The sequence below is a fragment of the Athene noctua genome, chromosome 1 (genome assembly GCF_965140245.1).
Source record: "Athene noctua chromosome 1, bAthNoc1.hap1.1, whole genome shotgun sequence".
Lineage (NCBI taxonomy): Eukaryota > Metazoa > Chordata > Aves > Strigiformes > Strigidae > Athene > Athene noctua.
In genome coordinates, this window is record NC_134037.1 from 93,220,923 (window position 1) to 93,234,629 (window position 13,707).

Below are 13,707 nucleotides of genomic sequence, written 5' to 3' on the forward strand. Positions count from 1 at the left end.
TCTTTTTCTTTGTGAGCCTTTTGGGACTCTACTGGAAACAAGTAAGGTTATAATGATATATAGTCTCTATTTCATACAAATACTACATGTGTGTATGGATTTAAAACAAAACAACATTAAAAGAAACTTCTCAGGATGTTGTGCTGCTGCACTGAAGCAGACCACAGATCAGTAGTGAACTCGTTCAGCACATTGAAGCAGTTGGTGTTAACAAAAGAAGCAGGACATGTAGTAAAGTTGTGGCAAATCTACAGGGCATAAAAAGTTTTGAACACTTCTGTTAATATAGTATCAGAAGGAATCCAGAAGTGTGGGGTTTTCTTTTTTTCCTCTTTCAGATCTGTTGGCTATTTGTTTTCAATGGGTAATCTGGAAGTGGTGTAGAAAGCTGTGTAGGTGCTGGGGGGAGCTGTGGTTCATCCACCGATTGCACAGTGTTCTTCTCCTGGTTCTGCATGTGTGCAGAAACAAAATGGCGTGTTGACAGTAAAGTGATACTTTGATATTTAAAATAGTACTCTGGCACCTCTCTTTGTATTGCTGCTCTTCCTGAGCTTGGAGAAGGGAAGAGCTGGAGGTGGGCTGTGCTCCCCTCTCCTTCCTCTCCAGCAAAGTGAGAGAGCAGGGCAAAGCAGCCATGAGTATGGGATCAGCAAGCCTCATGGCCTTTGGGAGAGTGGGGCTGTAGGGGGGGGTGGGCTTCTGCACTCTGCAGGGCCTTGAGAAGGTGGGTGCAGCACCTCTAACAGTACCCTTCTTTGCAGCATCCAACGTGAAGGGCTGCTTGTACCAACTGATCCTGCCTTAAAGCAAGCTTGGATTGCCAGGGAGCTACAGAGTTAGTGGAGGGTTGATGGAGAGGGACACACACCTCCCTCAGCTGGCTCCTTGCTCAAATACTGCAGTACTAGGTGTCAGCAGATAGTGGTTCAGCTTGTCAAGTGAGTCTGTGTTCTGTAACTAACATGGACTGATACTAAGTTGGGTTTGAGGTTTTTGCTTTAGTTTTTTTGTTCTGCCTTTAAAAGCACCAATACTTGACTTGCGCAGCCTAATTTATTCCTAGAAGACAGGTCCTCTCCATTGACTACAGAAAGAAAGCAGAGCTTTAGCTTCTCTCTGCATTTCTGACTGCACACAGAAGGGGAATGAGGATTTTATGTGTTACCAAGGCAAGGTTTTCATTTAAATACACAGCTAAAAATAGTTCTGTTTCACCATGTTATTTTTTGTGAAATGCAGATAGTCATCCCTGCATAAACCTAGAGTTTGATAAAGGGGGATTGTTTTGTGTCCTCTGACCAGATTTATTTTTTCGTAATTCAAATCAGGTATTTTAGTATCTATAGATGGCAGTTTAGGTCTGGATTTTCAAAGCAGCTCAACTAAATAGTGAATTCTTACTGAGAATTGATTGTATTTAGGAAAAAATTTTGTTGTTCTTAGCATTTTAATTATTATGATTAATAGTTTTTTCTCTAGTATTTCTTTTTTTGTAACACTTCAGTTGTCTGAGTCCTGCATCCAGTTAAAGATTTTCAGTTGTCTCTTTACTGAGTTTCTCTTAGTTTGTTCATTTTCCTGTGTATTTCTGACATAGTATTTTGTAACAGAATGAATAAGCACTCTGATGAGAAAGGTTAAGAGAATTAAAAGGATTGCATACTGGAGTGTTAACCACTCCAGCAGACAGGAACAGCGTGTAACGTGAATCTGCTGGTTTCCTTGGCTTAGTCTATTCTGTAGTGGATGATGGGGGTTTTTTATACTGAAATGATAGAAGGATCTATAGCATGTGAAATGTTTCTACTGTTAGAATTATGATCTCATATAATTAAATACTTTAAAATACCTCCCAGATTGTGCACTCTTAAGTATTTATGCTATATACACTCCAGTAAACACAACATGAATGAGAATGCCAAGTATCAAACAACATGTTATATTCTTATGACTGATAAAATAATGCACCCTATTGCTAAAGTTAGGCTATTGAAGTATTTAAGTTGTTAAATTCAGATAAATTTTAGCATTTAGAGATAATACTATGAAGATATGTAGAAAATAATAAAAGATGTTATGTTGTCATTAGGTTAGGCAAGAAACTCTGATTTTTTTGTTTGTTTTAAAAGAAATATGTATGCCAAAAGCATTGTTTTTTGTTTCCCTCCTTTGTCGGAGGTCATGTTTACGTAGCCATCCACGCCAGTGTGGGAATGTGTCAGATGTTTTGAAGTGGACCAGTGAAGAATTCCAGCAGTGACGCATGCTTTTATTTGATGTGTATTTGGGGAAAGAATTCCCTAAGACCATATAGTTATGATAAAAACAAAGTTCCTGTGTAGGGGAGACACAGATGGTTGTAATAGATGTCATACAGGTTTTCTGCCATTAATGCCATTTCTGATTATTTAAGTAATTTCAAATGTTTTTATCAAATGGTCTTACAACATGGTTGTCTCACCGTTGGTCACAAATTCTTCTCCCTCATCCTCAGTGAATGTGTGCAACTGTTGGATATATTTCTGGTAAAATTCAGCTTTTGAAAACGGTTTGGAGAGAGATACGCAAAGGGAGAACTAGATCCTGAGACAAGCATTAGATGGGGAACACCGAGTATTCCTTTAAGTTAGCTTTGGGTTTCTACTCTCCAGTGTTGCAGCCTCAGTCCTGACAATGACTTAAAAGACTTAAAATGGTATCCAGAATAAAAGTGTAAGAGTAAGTGGTGAGCGAATCAGTAGGACAATTTGGAGAAGAGGAAACTATTATAAACTTTGCTTTTCTCCAGGATGTCGGCACTATATTCAGATTTTTCTGAGGGGAAACTGGAATATGCCTCTTTCCTTTCAGAACCCACAACTTGTTGATCTCCAGAGAAAGTGCTTCACTGCTTTTCTTTTGGAATCAGTGGGAGATCATCACTGTCTTTCAACACAGCAGGAGTTAAAGGTGCCTTTGTGTCACAACTTTTTGTTTAGGATGCGCACTCAACCAAGATGAGCTAGCTTTGGTTTGGTTTCCTTGTGTGCTTGAGGAAAAGAAATCTTGAATTAATGAACTAAGACAGTATTTGCTATGTCTTTAGCGATATTCTTGTTGCATGTAAAAGATCTTGCAATTTTTGCTGTAAGAACAGATATATTCATGTCACAGTGTTGTTTTTTTCCCCTTTCTTTAAACTTGATGCATGCACATCTTAATTCTCTTTCCAATTACTGTATTTTCTATTATTTGCTGCCTAGCATGTGTTTTGTCTGATAGGATTTATATGCACTTCTATGAGAGAAGTTGATACATGCTGTGCCAGTGTGCGCAGTGATGAAATTTGTGGGAAGTCAGTGCATTCTGCTTACACTGATGCTTGACTGTGTGGTTGGGGTGATGGTGGGGGGGTATGTTAAATTTTATGTGGAAGCAGAAAGGAAAAATCTAGTGGACAGACTCATTAGAAATAACACAAAACTCACAATGCTGTTTTCAGTGTAATCATTGTATCAAAGGATTAGAAATTCAGGAATGACATTGAAAAATTTTTGTGGATATTTAAGTACTAACCAAGAGCTGCTGTTTGATAAAGAAGATGCTTAAAGGTGGAGCTGAGGCTAAAAGGTTAGAAACTTGGGTGCAGAAAACTTTTGGGAAATCTGTTTACTGTGAGCTTCTTGCTGAAAAGTACATTTTTGTGAATTTCAATTCTCCGTATGATCTAGAGACACAGGAAAATAAACTTGTAAATGAGATGTGACTTTTGAAGAAGGTAATTGTGAATTGAGGTAAAATCAAAGTGGTTAGCATAGGAATCAGTTATTAATGATATTAATTCAAGAAGTATCAGGAATTTAATGTAAAATTTTTTTCAAAACAAGTGGAGTTAGTTGTACCTATATCTTGTGTCTTTTGAAAGGTTTGAAAAAAGTTTTTATCTAAACTTCTTCAATATATTAAATGAGTAAGTATAAATTATCATATAATACCTACTACATTAAGCATAATTTAAAACAGAAATGCATTCTGTATATGTAGAAGTTTTAAAATATTTACATCTTTTAAAACTGTTATAAATCTTTTATTTTTAGGTCTTGTTCCTGCAAATATTTATATGCTCTTTAACCAGAATAACATGCACCATGGACTGAAAAGCACATATGTGTAGCTCAGTCCCAAACTGACATACAGATGTGTTGGAAGGGGTGTATTTGAGCCTAATGGTAATGTTAGTATTTTATACCTGCTGTTCTGAATGTCGTAAATACAGCTGTATCAGGCCTGATATGTGTCCCTCTAACCCACTGTTCTGTCTGTGACGGTGGTGAGCAGTAGTTGGTTAGGGAAGGATGCTTAAAAAGGATGAACATGTTGGGATACAGCCACAGATATGCTTTCAGCTTTTTGTGATTCAGGGACTTCCAAAGCAAATGTGACACTGTGGCTTTTATTTTTAGTAGATACAGATTGCATGGTCTTAAACCACAAAAACCAACCCTAAACAACCCCATGTTCCTTCACCACATTTCTGGAAAGTGAGGGGAGCTTGGTTGTGTTGTCTATGCCTGGCCTTCCAGCATGGCCAGCTTCCTTGGCACAGCAAGTTTTTGATGCTGATACAAGCATGTTCAAAAAGCACATCAGTGAACTGACAGAAAAATCGGAGGGTTATTAAACACAAAAGCGGCACTCTTGCTCAGGAAGTTGCTGAGCCTCTAATTCTTGAAGCCTGCAGCGGTACAAACTTATACTGCTTCTCACCCTGTCTTTAAGCATCCACCTTAGTAATGGACAGAGGAGACTGGACTAAATCGAGCTTTGATCTGACCCACTAAGCCTAGTCTCGTTATTTGCATCTTTACCAAGCTTTGTTTTGAATATCCAGTCATGACACCCTTGAATAGGATCAAGCCTGTTGCCTTTAACAGGAGTATATTGGCCCACTTTTCAGTTTTAAACTTAATACTTCCATGTTCCAGTTTTTGGAAGCTTAGCTTTGTGGAAAATAATGGTGTTTCGAGTTAGATGTGCCATTATTGTTGTCTTCAAATGAAATAATTAGGTCATACATTTGGCACACTCAGGCTGTCTTGAATGTTTTTAAAACTAAACTGCTGTATTGTGTCGATTAAAGCATTCATTTTAATCCTTTCCTGAAAATATGATCTTTTAGCCTGTTTTGTGATCTTCTATTACACAACATTAATGAAGAACTTCAGTCAAAGGGTGCATTCCTGTGAAGATCTAATGAATCAGTTTTTTAATCTGTTGTCGCTGTAAACATGATTTGAGACAAACTATGACATAGTTGCTTGATCTACTGGTGCTTGTTTTGTTATAAGGCCAGCTAGGGTAATGCAGTTTGTCCTGCAGAGCTTCATATGCTTTATGTGTATGTAAAGCTGGGGAACTTTCAGGGTTTACATTGCTGTCAGTGAAGTAAGAATCTTCAGGTCGGTTTGGGTAAAAAAGATAGTAATTTCAAATCAGGCTTTATTTTCAGCTGCACAGTTTTAAATTCACTGCAACCTTATTACATTCAGTTTGATAAGTGAAAACTTAAGTTTTCTTAGCCTTATGAAGCACAGCTTTGGTTCTTAACTACAGGAAAAAGAGTTGCAGTTTTCTCAGGGTTGTCTTTTGTGCATGTGTAAATTCTTATTTAACTTCTGAGAGTGAGGACATACACAGTGATCAGTATCCTAGCAGAGTGGATGTTTTGGTATATTGATTCTTAGAGTGGTCTTGTTAGTGTCTGTGTCTGTTTTTTAAATAACTTGCTGGGAAGCCTGGATGTTGATGTAGATGATGTCCAGAAATACATGTTCAGTATGAACATTTTTTTAATGTTGTAAAAATGGGACTTTTGAAAACCATGAATTTTTTTTTTTAACAGAAATTATGTGATCTTTTCCTAAACTACTCCCAACTGTGCCCTAACTGTTTAATTGTGATCTTTGCATATTTTCTACAGATGACCCAGATAACGGCATCACTGTTCTGGTCTTAGAGTCTCTCCAAAGTCAATAAAACTTAATTAGGATTTAAGGGTCCTGAATCTGTTTTCCAAAGATAGAATTAATTTCAGTCATATGCAAATAAGTGAATTTTTACTGTTCATAGCAAAACCTAGGTCTTCAAAGCAAGGTGCAAGAAAGAGTTGGCTTGTATATTACAACATATGCTTGTTGTAAATCCCTTCTCAAGTTTACAGTGCAAGTGGTCTTCAGTCTTCCAGCAGTCAAAGAGAAAATATAGTCTCAGAAATAAACAGAAATAAGTGAACAAATGATTACTTTTTTGTTGCCAGGGAGATGCATAATATGCAATTAACCTAGTTCTGCTAAGTAGTATATGTTGCTGAACAGCATGTGGAAGGGGGAAGTAAGTACATGTGAGAACCCCATATAAAGCTCATGTTAAAGTTGCAGGGCAACTCTGGTGTCGTGTACAGGTGATGTATGTGATATATCTGTATCAGATGATATCTATTAACTTATTAGGATGGGCCTGTGTTAATTTGGAGGGCTAATTTGTCAATTCATATGTATGCTTAATATATTCACTTATTTTTATATGTAAAAGTATGTATTAAAACTTGACTGAAGTGCTGAGTACTCCAATTTATTTGGACCAGGGCTGTGAACTGACTTTTTTTTTATAAATTAATTGTGCAGTTGGATATGCCTGAATATGGTGCAGAATACCATGTTATGGTTTAATTTATAGTCTTACCTATTTTAGTAAAACCTGTAGACTTTATGATCTGGCATATAATTTTTGTCTATGTTAAAAGATCTTTAACAATATTAAAAGTATGCTTTGTTTGAAGGAGCAAAGTAGCTCAGCAGTGATTCTTAAATGCTTCATTGTATACCATCTCTAATGGGACTAATGAAATTATTGTGATGGTTATTTTAATTAGAATTGTATCATACAGCTAAATTGTATCCTCTGGATAGGAGAATTACTTTGTTTTGCCATCTTTATGTTATTTTAACATTCTCTAAATACAATAACATTCTAAGTTTAAGCATCCAAAATAAATCCTCAAATTAGGAATACCTTTGTAGTGTTATGTGTGTATATATATAGGATCAGCAATTGCTTTTGCTTTTTTTTTTTCTTAGTGGGATTTTCTTAAAGTTTCTTGCTCATTCAGAATGGAATTGATCCTGTGTTAACTAGGTCTACAAGCTGAGTGTTGCATCTAGGTTGATTACTCAGACTCCCTCTGTAGTCAGTAGATAGAGCAACACAGTGTAATTCATCTTGTCTGAAGGCAGATATCTGAAAGTGAATTCTTTTGAAGAATCTGATCCCTTTTCATTGGTGGTACAAAGAGCATATAGAAGCTAGTGAGGATAATCACAAGCACCTGTCTATTTATTCAAAGAATGCAACCCCTTGGTGTTGCTATGGCTTTGTAGCAGCAGTTTATGTGTCTCCTTTATGTTATTACAGTGGTGCTATTGGAGGGAATTTCATTTGGGATTTAGACGGGGAAGGCTTGAATCAGTTCATGCTTGTCTAAATCGTTTTGGTCATCTATAATGTGGCTGTAAGGATTCTGTCTAGGTACCTATGGGGGATCTGTGATTTTAAATAATAATAGAGTGAATCCAAGCCTGGATCACTAGTAAAATTCTATAATCTGCCTGATATTGTTTCATTGGATGCAGTTTGGTTGTTTAAAGTATGAGGAGGGAGGATGCAGGGAAGGAAGGAGATTGTAAAGAGCCATTAACAGGAAGATTTGAAATAATGATCTGTTTCTTGATTTAACTTGTGCATTTCCTATTCTTTAGCTCACCGTCATTTTACTTTCTGAAGTTGTTCAGATGTTGTGCATGTCTTATATAAGAAAGCAGTAAAAGCTATACCAACTTGTATACCATCCTTTGTGGAGCTTAGCAATGTTGTTCTCTCCTACTCCAATTAACATTAGCAATTAATGCCTTTTTTATTGTGGGGAGGGTTTGCATTTTCCTTCATGCTTTGTTTCACAGGTATTTTTTAAAATGTCTTTTCTTAGCTAACTGTGCACCACCGTGCCAAAATGGAGGGATGTGCCTTCGACCTCAGCTTTGTGTGTGTAAACCAGGAACAAAAGGCAATTCCTGTGAGGATATGGTCATGCAAGACACATCTTCCACTGGAGGCCGGAGCGCTGTTCCCCTGTGGCCCATACCCCAGCAGGCTGCTCAGCAGACCTTCTCTCAGAAGGTGCAGGTCCCACCGAAGGTTGGCCCTATGACTCAGATGGCATTCACCATCAAGCAGAAGCCTCCTGTTGGGTTACCTCAGCAAATGCAACCACAGTAAGTGTTTTCTTTGCTTTCAAAGAAATCCAGTGTGTTAGGTTTATAAAACATTGTTCCTTGCAAGTGTTTTCAAATGGTCATACTTGGAAACTTCAACAGATTTTTTTTTTAAAAAATGTGTTTTATTTTAACTGTCAGACTTCAGTGGATTTTTAAACTTCTGCTACTTATGAGCCAAATCTCCTGCCAGAACAGAATATCCCATAATATCAGTCAACTTTATTTTCCTTAGAATGGCAATGGTGTACTAATTTCAAAGGAGTTATTCTTAATTTACACTAGTGACTTTTTGAGTTTAGTCTAGAACAGTCTGGCATAGAATTTCAACACCTCACGTAACTGAGGAAAGTAAGATCGGTGCTTGTGTTGTGTTCCGTTTTTTTTCTTTCATTTGTGTTACATTTTCTTCTTTAAAATTGTATATGACTCTACTACAGTTGATACTTCTGCTTGCTTGTGTTGGAGGTTTAGGATTGTATCTGCCTGTCATAGGTAGCCAGGAAACACCCCTGTTGGAGAATTTTTTCTCTGCTTCTTCAGTAGCTGTGACTTAGCAAGACTTTGATATTACTTTCATTAGTTTAAATACTTCTGGTGAGTTTGAAATTTCTCTATTTATAATTTTGTTTTATGAATGTGTCTGACCTTAACTTGTTTCAGGGCTGCATTTGATATGGGGGGAGGGAGGTGCACAGGAGGATAGCAATCAAGTTGAATGTGGACAGTTTTAGGTGTCTGCAGCAACTACTGCTCTTCCAGTTTTCAGGTGAATTCAGTGGCAAAAAGTGTTTCCATCCTATAACAGGTGTTGCTCTTGGATAGCTGTAAGCAGGGTGCAGTCCATTTCGCTTCTGGCCTCCAGAGCAAAATAATCAGGACTCAGAAATAAACTGTGTTTTCCCATACCCAAACTATAAAAATGAACCCAGAAGGGTTTGATTATAGAAGTCTGCACCTGAGTAGTTATACACTCCTGACAACAAAGTACATCCTGCCACGCCTCGAGGCCACTGGGCACTGACAATGATCTTTGATGTTGTCTGGTAACCTCTTTACTGGGTTCTTAACCCTTCCAATCCTTTGTCTTGAAGGACAAAGAAATTGCTACCCAGTTTCAATATTTTTATAGTACCCTGAGTCCAGTTTCATTCCTATCGGTGAAGCAAGGGTTATTGAAGTGACTAATATGAAGGGGGAATTACCGGTAAAATCAGCAGGCTTTTTTTCTGCTCCTTCCCATCCTCAGCACCTGGCTTCTCTGCTTAGCCCCACAAAGTGCAGTTCAGCAAATCAGTAGAAAGAGGCCAGACAATTCCTGTCTTATCAGTACTGATTTCTGTAGAGTGTACTGTGTGTCTTTTTCTTTCTCCCTCCCTCCACACACAAGCATTCCAAGGAATTCTTCCTGTTGTGATAAAGGCCAGTTGTCCAAATTGGGTAGTAAAATATACTTAAAAAAAAGAAAAGGAAAAAAAAAGAGAATAATTAAGTTTGTTCTTGCCTGGAAAAAAAATCTGTCTTCTTCCAAGCACTCTGAAACTGTGCTTAGAAGGCTTGTGGCTGCCTCTAGAGAAGACTTGTTTTCCATTATTCCTGGAAAAGCAGAGTCCAGGGATAAAGGGTGGGGTTTTTGTATGAAAAAAGAAGGTGAAAACATGATATTCTGTGCGGTTATGTTAGTTGCCAGGCTGTGATGCTCAAAGTGTTTCTAGAGGGCACTTACAGAATGTCATGCTTCACCAAAATCTCTGTTCCTGCTTCCATGAGACAGTATCCCAGCTGTAGAGGAAGCAACTTCAGACTGACAAAAAACGTCATCTGCTATCCATAGCCTTTGCATGCTTATGTAAGCAGTGTTAACCCAGGTGGGCTTTGTTCATGGAACCCTTCTCAACCTAAGGATTTTCCCCTATATCTAAAGAGACCTTTTCAGGAAGATAGGACTGTTAGTCTTTGAGATCCCATCAAAATAAATCCGTTTCAGTCAGCTTAATAATAAAAAAATGGAAAACAGTCTTTAGAGTCATGAGAAAGCCAGCCTACAACCTTGTCAGGAGCCAGACATAGAAGCAGGAGATGAAGAGGAAATGGGCTGTTTCAACAAACCAAAGCAGTCATATAAAGTGCCACAGAAGATGGATGTTTAAATACAACTGTTGACATGAGTGCTAGCAGTAGTTCTCAGAGAACAGTTTACAGGGCTGAAAGATCCTCTGGGGTCAGGTCTCTACCATTGGCACAGAGCAAATGGGCTAGTTCCTGCTTCAGTTCCTCTTTGAATGTCTTGTGATCTTATATGTTGTGTGAGGCTGCCTGGATATTTTTTGGAACTCCTAGGAATGTAGGGAAGGCTATGGCAGGAGTGGAATCATCCATTGTCAGTGCAGTTTGTGTGCTGATCTAGACACTGCTGCTATGCAGAGCTGTCAAGGGCTGGTGAGAGTCAGGGCAGAACCCAACCTGGAACACCAGAATAAGCTCCTAGAGGAGGCCTGTCTCTACAGAGCTTCTGTTTTGCCATCCTCTGTCAATTTTTTGTTTTGTATATCAGTGCAACTTTTCCAACTTGAGTCATTGAGATTTGTCCTTACATGTTTTCTTAGGATCATGGTGGCAACGATATGTAGGGAAGCAGGGAATTAATTTATTTCTTCCCAGAGATCCTTTTTTGAAGAATATGTTATTCTGTTTGAAGAACAGGAGGAAACCTGCAGAGAGATTAATTTCCTGGAATAGCCTGGATTTATAACACAGGCACTTAGCACTAGCAAAGTCTGTCATAGCCCTGGGCTGAAGATGGATTCTATCAGGTACAAGGTCTCATCTTGGAAGAATGTTAACAGAAGATGTAGGTGGCTGTAATTGAAAACAAGTGGTGTCTCAGAAACAAAAATCTGCTTCTTATTGGAACTTGTTGGGAATTCTGATCTCAGTAACAGACATGCTTTGCGGTCCTGAATTCCTGTGATAGCTCTCCAGTAACTCTGGGTGTCCCTTTCACATCTTTTTCTCTCACTTGTTGGCAACGGTATAGCTCCAACAGCTTGATTTTCTGCATTTACCAGCTGTGGGAGCTGAAAAGAAAAAAATTATTTTTAAAAGGAAACTTTCTAGTACAGTTTTGGAAATGGTCACCAGAAGGAGTACAGCATCAGCCAGCTGATGCACAGTAATACACTGAAGTGTCAACAGCATAGCTCCTTCAGTCTCTTTTGGAGGCAGTTGTTGATGAAATTTGAGTTTGCTTTTGTGTTGGGCAAAGCAAAGCTCATCAAAGGAAAGGTGGATACACAGACTTTAGATAACAGATTTGGACTTACTGGTGTGTCTGATGCACCTAGAAATGTTTCCTAAGAGGTGCCCTCCAAACCTGTATGCCTGGATCACTGGGTCTAGTCCCATGCTATTACAGGCAGACATACCACCAAAAATAGCTAATTATTGTGAACCTATCAACCTGTGTCTTAAAACTGTTTTTTCATTCTGTTCGAGGATGTAGTACTTTTTCCAATATTTTCCCAATTTTTACTAACTTATGTAAGATTATTGTGAATTTAGATTGGGGAAAAAAAAAAGACTGAGAGAAGAATTGGGCATACTGTTGTGACCGCCCTGAAATCAGCAATGTAGGACAGTTGTAACTGAAAATGGAATATATTTATATAGTCTGTAATTGTACGTTATATGTTTACATTATATATATAAGATAATCAATAAAGATTATTGACATTGTGTTGTGTAAACTCTTGACTGAGGTTTACTGCAAAATACAAGAGGCTGCTGTTTTAGCTATTTCCTGTCTTAGGCATGAGTTCTTTTTTGTATCTTTGACTGTACAACATGTGGCTGTAAGATTGGTTTATGTGATGACTGACCAGGTGATGGCTTAAAAAAAGATTAGAGGAATGTTTTTGAAGGTTAATAGCTAGCGTGAGAGTAAATATTTCTGGAGGACATCCATTTTCATCACCATTATGATAGCTTTTTTGTACCGAAATGGTACAGAGCAAGTGAAACCACTAATCTTCAGTTAAAAGGGCTCTGCACTTGAACTTAGCTGTGATGTCTGTTTAAAACATACTTTATGGAAGCTCTTGACAGAATATTAGAATTCTGTTCAAAAAAGACCTTGACTTTTTTTTTTTCAGCCAAACAAAAAGACCCAACACCACCATTTTTTTAAGGAAAGCAAGGACTTAGGAGTTGTGTTGGTATCAGAAGCACAGAAAAACTTAGGTTGGAAGTAAAGGCAATCTGGTCCAATCCTCTACTTAAAGCAGAATCACCTATAAGATGTTGCTTGGGGCTTTGTGTGCTTGAGCTTTGGACATTTTCAAGGCTGCAGGATTGGAGATTGTCGTGGTTTGAACTCAGCTGATAGCAAATCACCACATGGTCAGTCATTTATCTCCCCGTCTTCTTCCACCAAACCCACCCCCCACCCCGGGTAAAATAGGGGATGGACAAAAAAAAAAAAAATTTGTAGGTTGAATAAAAAAAATTCAGTAATAGTAACAAAACAATAGTAAGTCCAGATGGGTAATATACAATGCAGTTGTTCACTGACCAGTGACTGGTATGCAGTCCGTCCCCAGCAGCAATCTCAACCACACCAAAAATCCCAACTGGAAACAGAAATGAGAGAGCATGTGTCCCTTCATATACTGAGCATGATGCCACGTGATATGGAATACTCCAATGACTGATCCAGGCCTGGCTCTCTAGCTGTGCTCCCTCTCAGCCCAAGGAAAGTTAACTCTATTCTGGCTGAAACCAGGAAAGAGATATCACAGTATCTCTGGGCTCCTTTTGCAGTGTTTGACCACCCTCAGGAAAAAAAAATTATTCTCCTGAAGTAGTTGAAATTTCCACTGTTGCTCATTGATTGTTACCCTTTGTCTTTTTGCTTTTAGAAGTCTGGCTCAGTATTCTCTATATATTCTTAAGAAGCAGTTCCAGATTGCAGCATCATCCTCTTGAGCTGTCTTTTCTTAGAGCTGAACAAACTCACCTCCCTCAATCTCTCCCCATGTGGTATGTGCTCCAGTCCCTGACAGTCTTGGTGGCCCTCTGCTGGACTCGCTCCACTCTTTCAGTATCTTTCTTGAGATAGGTCACCATAACTGGATACAGTACTTGATACAGTAGTTTCCCAAGCACCAGATAGAGGGAATAATCATTCTCTTGACCTGCTTGGCCATGCTGTTGCTAATGCAGTCCAATATATGATTGGCATTCTTCATGCAGGGGCACACTGTCCACCAGGACCCCCAGATCACTTTTTGCAGAGCTGCTTTCTAGCTATTTCAGAGCCAAACCTGCACTGTTGCACAGAGTTGCTCTGTCTCAGATACAGGACTTTGTGTTTGCCTTAGAACATCTTAAGCCTATTTCT

General features: G+C 38.4%; 1 protein-coding gene across 5 annotated transcripts in view; it reads left to right on the forward strand.

The window, feature by feature from the left end:
• LTBP1 (latent transforming growth factor beta binding protein 1) overlaps positions 1-13,707 on the forward strand; it is a 226,182-nt gene that overhangs the window by 17,916 nt on the left and 194,559 nt on the right. For all 5 annotated transcript variants that reach the window (XM_074896941.1, XM_074896937.1, XM_074896939.1 and 2 more), the window contains one exon: positions 8,024-8,309. In XM_074896941.1, the coding sequence (XP_074753042.1) occupies positions 8,024-8,309 (286 nt within the window). The remainder of the gene's footprint in view (positions 1-8,023; positions 8,310-13,707) is intronic.